Source organism: Trypanosoma rangeli (assembly GCF_003719475.1).
Source record: "Trypanosoma rangeli strain AM80 chromosome Unknown Tra_15.4_contig_00224, whole genome shotgun sequence".
Lineage (NCBI taxonomy): Eukaryota > Euglenozoa > Kinetoplastea > Trypanosomatida > Trypanosomatidae > Trypanosoma > Trypanosoma rangeli.
Window position 1 is genome coordinate 22,670 of NW_021705969.1, and position 10,029 is coordinate 32,698.

Sequence of the window (10,029 nt, forward strand, 5' to 3'; positions counted from 1 at the left end):
GTTTTCCTTTCTAGCTGCCGATATATATATATATATATTAGGTGTGTGTTTGTCTGTCTGCATCATTACCGCAAGTGGTGCTTCTTTTCCTCTTTTTCTTTTGCTGCAATTGAGGGAGAGAGAGAAAAGGATCGCCCTCTATAAGGAGACGATTTGTTTATTTGCGTGGCGGCAGAAATAGCTGTGATTTTATTTTTTTTTCGGTTGAAGTTTGGTTGAGGGAAAGGAATATCAGGGCATTGCACACCCACACCCACACAAACACGCATACACGCTTGCTCTTGTGACCACTGAGAAAGCTGGGGTGGGTAAGGAAGGGGAAACACGACGCGAATACACAGCGACGGATACTACAATGAGCACGGAGCTGGCCTTGCAGCCGCGGAGTCCCATCAGTAATGAGGAGAAATGGGACCACTGCGTAGAGAACTTTATTCGTAAAACCACTCTGGGTCTTGCCGTTGGTGTGTTGCCGGCACTACTTATGTCGCGTTCTCTTGTGGCGCGTTCCTCTATCATTTTGTTCTCTGCCGGCGTTGGCGCCGGCATCGCGTACGGTGAGGCACGCTACCTCTTCGACCACAACGTTGTCTTCGACCGCCGCCACATAGTCCAGATAGAGTTGTTTACCCCAAAGCAGTAGGAGACAGATGTGACGAAGGCGTCGCCGCACCAGTTGTTTTGTGGCCAGGCGTGTGGAGCGGAGAAAATCTCCGCAAAAAGAAAATGAAAAAAAAGTCGGCAAGGAAACTTCAATACCTGTGTGCGTGCACATGGACAGACACATGCACACTGCCCCATCCGTTCCTCCCTTCGTACACGCCCAGAATGAAAGGGATGAGGGTTAAGAAATGATAAAAAAGGAGGAAAGGGCGAGGAGGACCTCTGGCTGCAGCTTTCTCCTTTTCTTTTCTTTTTCTGCGTGGGAGTTCCGTGTGGCTGGATGCGGGAGGTGAAGCCATAGAAGATGGGGATCGTTGCTGCGCGTCGCTGCATGGTGAAGCGAAAATGTGGCTCAAGACGTTGTCTTATTGATGCAACGATTTTTCTTGTTGTTGCTGCCTCCTAGTTTCTTTGTTGTTGTTGTTGTGTTTTTTTGCTTTGTTTCTGCAGACGCGCAAAACTTGTAAGGCAGTGGTGGAAGAAACGGAAGAAGAAAAAAAAAAGCGGGGGAAGAGCAATATTGAGCACAAGGGGCTGCTTTTTTCCATTTGCCTTCTTCCTTCTGTTTTTGCATTTGTTGTAGACACGACGTACGAGAAGGTTTCATACTTTTTTGCTTTGCGTGGGGTGCACTGACAGAATGGTTTTCCCCGAAACATTTGGAGGTGATCCTATCGTTATCGACGAGCACTGCGCCATCTCCTTTGTGCCGCAGGCGCGGGGTTATTTTCTTGCGGTTGCCTGCAATACCTCGCAGCGACGCGTCAAAGTACGCATGGACCTGACACTCTCCACACGCTACTGTGTCTTCTTGCCAGTGGTGGGGACTGTTCACGTGGGGCCAATGATGATTGAAGCCACCATTGCACCGTATCGGGTGCGCAACGTTGGCTTAGTGGGTCCAGAGAAGGGTGCACTACCGATGCCACTTGAGCAGCTATTGGTGTGCTTGAATTACGACATGCATGTTTTTATTGAGGAGGAAACGGGCGTTATGTTGCCTGTGACGAAGTGGAAGAAGGGAACGAAAGCAACATCCACAGATCCTATGCCATGTACGTTGTTACCGTCAACCTTGGCGGGTGCGTGGCCCAGTTGGTTGTCACATCTGCGGGTGCATGAATTTACGGTATGTAAGCGAGATGTGACTTTGGCGGCCCAAGGTGGGGATGAAGGCCAAGCGAATAAGGTGCTGGTCCAGATCGACGAGATCGCTGGCGGTTTGGCATACCTTCTTAGCGCTGTAAACAAAGGGCGTACACCGCGCCGTGTTCTGCACAAGTATTCATGTGAAGGAAAAGGTGCACCTTCTGTTTGTTTTGTGCCAATGGACGGCCGTGAGTGTGAGGACGCTACCACGATTACGGGGTATGTGCCTGGTGGAGGCGATGTTGCCCTCGGGTGGGTGGTAAGGCTGGATGCAGAGACATCACCTAGCTGCGATCTATTACTCTCTTTGCAGGCCTGGACGGCCACCGCTTGCAGTCCTGCCTCGACGGATGTCATGCATCCACAGGGTGGGAAGGATAGTACACCGATCAAATCAACTCCCATAACGCGAATCACCTCTGTGTCCACTAGAACATTTATGAACTCTCAGCGGAGATCCGGTTCTGGGGCTGCTAAGGGTGGTGTCTTATTGGACTCTTCGCCGCTGGTTTTTTTTTTGGGGCATGCTACCGTTGAAAGTTTATCCCCGCCGAAATCCTTGCCGTCTTCCACAAACGCACGTGCGTCAATTACCACAACGGAAAATGCGAACCAAGCAACAGATTCAGTTACATTCATGTCGCCACAAGAGATAGCTAAGAGGAAGGGTTTGGCAAGGCAGCAGATTTCACTGCTAGGCAACATCTCTGGTAATGGGGTTCAGACGCCGGAGAGGAGGGAGGTGGGGAGATTGCCTGCAGTTCACGAGCGGGAGGAGAAGTCGGAGGATAATAATGGGGCTGGAAATGAGTCACATTTAGGTACTGGGCATGGGGATCGCACATGCGTTCTCGAGGGGCATTATGTGCCTCATTTGAGACGAGGAAAAAGACAAGTTTATTCTGACATTAAACCCCAGATGGAGACGGAACTTGAACGTTCCACGGCGTCATTGGGGGTAGCGCACACCTGCCGGGAAAGAGTGGCTGGAGCCACAGAAGAGGAAACGGCATCTACTTTCACGGCATGCGTGAGTCACGCACTGCGGCATCTGGACTGCGAGGAGGCACTGAAGAGGATTTCTATAGAAACGGCTGAGGCGACAGCGTGGAAAGTTTGCCTGTTAGAGTGGCAGCAGCCGCTCTGCATCATTTGCGCCAATCCCATCCCCTCCTGGGCACTGTTTGTTGCGGAACCCTCAACTGGCGAAAAATTCCACTTTATGTGCTATGCAAAGAGGCGGCAGTCACTGCAGCAACAGACGCAGCGCTATTTTAACGATGCAACGCATTGCTCGGCCGATGTATTGATTGGACGGGAGCATTCCACAGAAAGTCTTCTCTGATGAGACTTCGGAACTAAACTCGGGTCTGCGTGCATACAATATATTGTGCAATTATTGTTTCTACTATTTATTTATTTTTCCATTTATTATTATTATTGTTATTATTATTTTTGTTACGGTTTCCCCTTTATGTTTATCGGTTGGTTTTCCTTGTGGTGGCGGTTGCCGTGCCTACTTGTGTCCACGTGGTGATCGAGGCGTATCGTTTTATTGTGTGAGTCCCTTCCCACGCACAACTGCAACTCGATGTATGCATGTGTAGCGGTCATGCAATGTGTTGCTTGCACTGCTGCGTTTGCTGTATAATTCTTTGCGGTTTCTTGCTATTCCGTTTTTATTTTATTTTTGACGCGTGGTGGTGCTGGCGGCGCTGCTCCTGCAGCTGCTTTTGAGGACCTGGTCGGGTAAGAATAAGCGAAAAAGAAGACAAGGGAAGAGAGCCCTGCCGACATCATACACCCGCACACAAGCACACGAAATCACAGCAGCAACAGCAAAAGGTCCTTACCGGGCGAACTTCTTTGACGGCCAGGAAAAATGTCAATTCCTCATGGTATGCTGGTTTACAATAATGATATTACAGCCGATAGCTTGGTCGACACCAAGGGGACTCGCAAGATAACGGAGGAAATCTCAAGCAAAATGCCGAATTCTTCACTGTTTAAACTGGATAAGGAGGATCACACATTAGCCAACCTTCTTCGCATGAAGCTGCATGAAGATGCGCTGGTTCATATTGCGGGCTACCGTGTGCCTCACCCAACGCAGCACCGCGTGGAGCTGCGCGTGCAGACTTCATCGGATGGCTCGACTCGCCCAATTCCTTCACCGAAGGATGCCTTGTTGGAGGCAATTGATTCATGCATGCGGGACCTTCAAAACTTTGAAGAACAACTTCGCTGGGAAGCTCAATCGAAGGGTCTGCATGCGGAGTGAAATTTGGCGTTTTGAAAAAGAAACAAATTGGTGTGTTTTTTGTTTTTGCTTTGGTTTCTTGTCTTGTTATCATATCATTGTCAATATTTGGCTTTGATTTCATTTTATTTGTGGTATTGTGAATTTTGCTGATGTCCTTGCCACGTATTGTTTTTTTTTTGCTTGTTTTTTTTTAGTTGTTGTCTTGGCATTTTGTTTTGTTTATATAGTTGTGTGTAGGTGGTTGAGTAGTCGTGCAAAGAGACTGCAGATACCTTCTTTTTTTTTTTGTTTGGTTTGCCTTCTACGGCCTTGCTGTTGGGAGGTCTAATTTGTGTCGACTGTGTTGCACTTAGTCAAACATGAATGCTGGAGAAGAAATGAAAATAGGTGACAATAATGCTGCAACGCCTCAAACGGCGCAGTCCTATGTAGCGAGAGAAGAGCACGCAGGTTCCACTGGGGCTGGGCGCACTTCAGTCTTGATGACAAACCCAATAAGCATTGCCTTGATGACTCTGTGGGCCTTTTCCTGCGAGGGAGCGCTGCTGCTCAATATATTGGGCGACGTGTTTCAGAGTCAAGCTCCTGCGTTCCCACTGATGTCCACGATCACCACGAGCTTTGGGCTGAATGTACTATGCGCTATTATCACCGTTTTTCTTGGGCGACTGTCGCTCAAAGGATTTAAGTTTTACCAACCCTTTGCCGGGGGTCAGTCCTTTGTGGTGATGCAGGGATTTGGATATTGTATACTGGTCGTTACAAGTATCCTTCTGTTTGTGTATGTGGAGCAGATTCGGACTCCCTCAGCCGTTTTCCGTTATGGAATGTTGACTGTCTTGGGTTGCTTTAGCGCGTTGGCGAGCATTACGCTGATGACGTCCTTGTTGTTTTTTGTACCGACACTACATCAGGGAGAGAGTGGTGCAAAAAAACGTTCTGCATCAAAGAATGAGGCGTCTGCGTGGTGGCACAACCTCTCCGCGTCCCCAAATGGTGAAATTGTAATTGTTGTGTCATTTTGCGTCGTACTTCTTGTGTGTACTTCTCTTGCAGAGTATTACCCGGACATGCGTCGTATCAGCTCCATCATTACCGCAGTGCTCCTGTCCCTTGGCCTTTTTATTGTCCACATAATTGTCGGTTACACATGCACCCCGGGATATCGTCTTTTTATGCCGAATGCGGGTACTCTCAGAATGAGTTTGATGCAGGCCTTTGGTTGGTTTCTTGCGATTTCAACTTTACATTTAGATATGTTTCTCTATAAGACAGGTCCTGGTGCATCGTCATCATTGCATATATTGGCTGGATTGAGTTCAGTAATTAGCTTGAGCACACTGCTGTTGTTTATACGCCTGCATCGCTTTCCAGATTTTGCACAAAGTGAGATGTCTGTGGTTGGCGAATACGGTCCCATGGTTTTGACAGTGACGAGTGCCATTCATGCCGCTGTGGTGTGGGGCTTAGCACTCATTCTCTCCTCCAATGCTTACAATGAGGAGCCACAGCTGCGTCAAGGGCTTGTGATGTGTCAGACCCTCTCCTCTTTGATTACCTTTGCACTTCCGCCCTGCACCCATCTATTGGGCCGCGTCGCATTTGGCAGGGAGTATGAGGTCTGGATGCCCTTTAAGGGGCCGCTGGAGTTTGTGGTGTTGCAAAGTGCCGGTTGGACGTGTTATGGGGTGGCAATTTTCTTTGCGACGCTTCAGATTACTGAGAACCTTCATTTTCGCTTCGCCATTATTGAGTCCTCGCTTACGGCACTTTCACAGGGATTTATTCATGTCTCGTTGCACCTGTTTGATGAGGGGCGTAAAGACAGCAAGGCGAGGATGGAGGGCTTGCCGGACTCTTTGCTCAGGAGCAATAAGGTGGTTGCCGACGACAATGACATGGAGGACGCGGAGCCTTCGTTGTATGAGTTGGGTGGTTCACTCGTCACGACAGTGCTAAATGGGGAGATGTTAACCTCCATTTTGCTTTCTACGATTGGACTCATCATTCGGTTGGTGGCCGATGTCGCAGTGGAAAGTGGAAACGCTTTAGATGAGGTGGTGCATATTCCGACGGAGTCGCTTCTCAATGTGTCAACCATCATCTCGATTCTTGTAGTGCCCATAGCCCATATTTCTATGCGAGAGCGTATTTCGGTGTGGTGTCCATTTGTGGGTTGCGGCGGCTATGTAGCAATGCAATCGATTGGCTGGTCAATCTACGCGATTAATCTGTTTGTTGCTATTGCCAACGCTCTCAGCGAGAAGCGGCAAAGTCTGCTGTTGTCCAAGGAGGAAGGCCATTTATTTCTGGGGTACACCGTGGAGGGTTTGATTGTGACAATTCCGCTTGCCTGCATTATTATTGGGGCCTTTTTTGAGACGCAGGAGCAAAGCAGCAGGAAGGGGATTCAGGAACGCAAAAAAAAGGAGGTGCTTGAACTATTTCGTGTTTTGAAACGTGCAATCCCCGACGAGGAGGAGTTACACCATGCCGAGGCACTACTGAAGGCCATTGCAGGTCCACGATGGGTGGAGCCACCTGCAACAGATGGGGCGCGACTGATTCGAGAGGCGGAAGAGACGGCAGATGCAAGGCAGGAGGCAGCCACCCATATTGTGACTATTCTGAGCGTTACGAGCGCATTGGCGTTTATTTCAGCCGCCTTTTTGGAAGAACGTCAGCCTGTTTTTACCCTTGTTTTTGGTGCTGCCGGTATAGTGGTGACGACGATTTCTTGCTTTTCTGTGCATTATATATACGGCACCTTCCTGCATCGTGCATCAGGTCAATACTCCTTTTTTATGCCGTTTTCAGGTGGTCCCACGTTTGTGACACTTCAAGCGGTTGGCTGGGGGTTCTACACCGTGTCCGCCTTGTTGATCGCCCTAAGTTGCGCGGAGGGTCGCGGCTCCGCGATTATGTTTGTCACCACTGGCATCTTCAGCGTCAGTGCACAGTACTGCATTCTAAATTCGGTACCACGGTTTGACCCAACCCCGCGTCCCGCATCCGTGCTGGAGCTTAACGCGGAAGGCATTGTTGCCGTGCTGGCGCTGATCGGTTCCTTTGCCTTCGCGATGGTGTATGACCTCTACGCGCAAGGCCGTGTTTCGGGGATGACATCATCGCTCCTTCCTATCACCGTCTCTGCAGTCTCTACATGTTTTGCTGTTCCACTGGGTCTAGTGTCGCTCAAACGTAATGCGGACACGTATTCCATTTCGGTCTTTGGTATCTTTGGCAATTCCATTGACTCCAGCGAGAGTGAAGATGAGTTTAATAGCACGACTTCACAGAGAGGTGGTGCTTTGGTGACGCCGTCCAGTGACACGGGGCATCGCCGACAAGTAAGCGAGATGAGTAGTGAAGACGGTAGAGTGTACTATTTGCAACACGTATCCCCATTACTGAGTGAGTCCATGCAGACCTCCCAGGTGCGTCAAAGGGGTGGCCTGCGTGGTTCCGTATACATGGCATGCTTTATGGTGGCCACCACTTCCGCAATTTTGGCATCAACCCTTATTCCATTAGCTCTTGCCTACATTGTTTACTGCAATGCGTACAGTGGCTTGGAGGCGGTTACCGCCGCCTCGGCGTCTCTTCGCTTTTTATTAATTGGCTTTGGAGTGGCTGTACTTGTTCCTGTGTTTGCCCCTGGAAAGGGGCCAGATTCACGTAAAAGCTTGTGGCGTCGTTTTTATTCGGCACTCTGCTGTTACGGCCTTTATTCTATACCAACAATGGTGGTGGTGGGTTCTTTAGGGCTTCCATTGGTGATAGATACATCAGGAACGCGCGCTTTTGCTACGAGTATGCTTGTCGTGTCGTGTCTGTCAACAATTCCACATATTCATCTGATTTCAATGCTGGCGAATGTCTCTCTTCTTGGCTATTTTTGGCATTATCACCTGTACACATGTTTGGTGGTGGGGTCGGAGGTGTTCATGCCATGGAAGTTTGTTTTGGACACTTTATTGACGGCATTTTGGCCGTTGTATTTCCACCGCTTCCTTGGACAGCCTCATGTTACGGGGCGTTTGTACAGTCCAAGGGCAAAGCGATTTTGGAGTCGATGGGTGTACTCTGCTGTGGCGAACTACTTTGGTCTTCGCGTCCTTGTTGACGAGGATGAGTCGAGACAAGGGGAGCAGCAGCACCACACACCCGGCGAGCGCGTTAACTTGAACAATCCAGAAAACAAGTACCTCTTCTCTTTTCACCCACATGGCGTATTCCCTGGCACAGTGATGTGGGCAACAAACACGCGTCAATGGGCGAAGGCTGTGGGATGCAACACGGAGAACTTTCTCTCGGTGCATTGTGCTGATGTTCTTTTTGCTGTTCCCATGATGCGAGACTTTGTGTTGTCCATGGGAGGTATGACGGTGGCGCGTAGGGGTATTGAGTGTAGTCTCTTGCAGGGTAACAGCGTGGTTGTAGTGACAGGGGGACAGGCTGAGATGCTCTACAGCAAATATAGCCGCAAAGAAATGCATCTGGTAACGCACCATAGTGGATTTGTGCGCATGGCAATGACGCATCGAGTGCCACTTGTACCCATTATCAGCTTTGCAGAAAACAATGTTCTGAGCAACGTGAGTTGCTTAGCGCTGCAGCGCTATACGACGGCAAAGGTGGGGTTTCCGTTCCCAACCGTACCCTATGGAAGATGGTACCTGCCGCTGCCCAACCCACTGCCTCTCACGGTCGTGGTGGGTAAACCAATTTTGCCTGAGCCTGGCATGGATGTCCCGGATAACCTGGAGCACGTTCAGCGGTACCAGCAGCGTTACTTTGAGCACCTTGAGGCGCTGTTCCTCAAGTACCGCGCCAAGGCTGGGTACCCGGACATGACACTCGTTCAGCACCACCGCAAGGAGGTTCGCCGGATGTAGGACATGCTTGAAGGCACCTTTGAGCCCACATGGGGAAACAGCGCTGATGAAATACCAACAGAGGTCCATCGTAACGAGCAACGTTGCGGTTGGACGGCCCATTTAAGGATTTTGTAAAAGCTACACACATGAGAGAGTAAAGGAAACATCCAATACGATGATGAAGGCGGACTTATGTCTTTATAGGAGGTGTTTTTTTTTTTGCTTACTTGCTTTTCTTTTTTTGAGTCCTATGTGTCGGCCCGTATTGGTGTTTAGCCCGCCTTGTAGTGCGCCTTTTGGAAGGAATTAGTATGGAAGGCTATAAGACCCAATAGGGGAAGGCGGCGCGCATTGTTTAACTCTCCTGTTTTATTTCTTGATCACTTGACTTGACTTGTCAAAGCTACCGTGTTGTAAGGTGGTGGATGTGTGCGCTTTATTTCTTTTTGCTGCGTCTTCGTCGTTTCACCCCAACACCCCTTTCTACTACCCTCCTTGCGGGGAGGGGGCGGCTGTTGCGGGACCCCCAAAGATCGCCACAGTTTGAGCTTTGTGACAAGAGTCCAGCTATTGTAGAGCCTTTTTTTTTTTCCTTAAGGCTTTTTGTTTGTTTGAATTAATTTGTCTGTGGGTTTGGGTGAGTGTGACATGTCGTCTACCACCAAACGGGAGATGTTTGGGAGTACATTAAGCCAAACTTCTATCTTTATTTTGCCCTATTTTTCCTTTGGAGTGGGCTGGAAACGACCTTAGCCAGGCGAATTTTCTCTCTTTTTATCTTTATCCCTGATGTTTTTTGTGATAGTTTGTGTAGGCAGCAAGTTTGCCGAAAGGAGAAACTGGCCCGGCACCAAAATTGTAAACAGGTATGTGTGTAATGAGGGATTTTTCTGGGGACGCTGAGAATGCATCTATAGAGTACTGTATGGGTGTAAGAGAGAGAGAGAGAGAGAGAGAAGAAAAACCAAAACAAAAGAACAAAAAAAAAAAGGTACGACTAGACTACGTTTTTTTTTACCTATATATTGTCTTTCTCTTCTTACTATATATATATATATATATATATATATATAT

General features: G+C 48.9%; 3 protein-coding genes across 3 annotated transcripts, besides 8 other annotated features; all 3 read left to right on the top strand.

Annotated features, from left to right (window-relative positions):
• Positions 1–20: 20 nt before the first annotated feature.
• Positions 21–38: a microsatellite.
• A 204-nt stretch (positions 39–242) lies between these two features.
• Positions 243–273: a microsatellite.
• Positions 274–1,043: 770 nt separating this feature from the next.
• Positions 1,044–1,106: a microsatellite.
• Positions 1,107–1,303: 197 nt separating this feature from the next.
• Positions 1,304–3,157, top strand: TraAM80_06278 (uncharacterized protein; the record flags this gene model as incomplete). Its single annotated transcript, XM_029383129.1, has 1 exon — positions 1,304–3,157. The coding sequence occupies one exon, from the start codon at positions 1,304–1,306 to the stop codon at positions 3,155–3,157; it is 1,854 nt and encodes a 617-aa protein (XP_029237022.1).
• Positions 3,158–3,207: 50 nt separating this feature from the next.
• Positions 3,208–3,273: a microsatellite.
• Positions 3,274–3,694: 421 nt separating this feature from the next.
• Positions 3,695–4,093, top strand: TraAM80_06279 (putative DNA-directed RNA polymerase II; the record flags this gene model as incomplete). Its single annotated transcript, XM_029383130.1, has 1 exon — positions 3,695–4,093. The coding sequence occupies one exon, from the start codon at positions 3,695–3,697 to the stop codon at positions 4,091–4,093; it is 399 nt and encodes a 132-aa protein (XP_029237023.1).
• A 147-nt stretch (positions 4,094–4,240) lies between these two features.
• Positions 4,241–4,296: a microsatellite.
• A 138-nt stretch (positions 4,297–4,434) lies between these two features.
• Positions 4,435–8,973, top strand: TraAM80_06280 (putative diacylglycerol acyltransferase; the record flags this gene model as incomplete). Its single annotated transcript, XM_029383131.1, has 1 exon — positions 4,435–8,973. One exon carries the CDS (start codon positions 4,435–4,437, stop codon positions 8,971–8,973), a length of 4,539 nt encoding a protein of 1,512 aa, XP_029237024.1.
• Positions 8,974–9,889: 916 nt separating this feature from the next.
• Positions 9,890–9,915: a microsatellite.
• Positions 9,912–9,945: a sequence feature (A-rich).
• A 53-nt stretch (positions 9,946–9,998) lies between these two features.
• Positions 9,999–10,029: a microsatellite.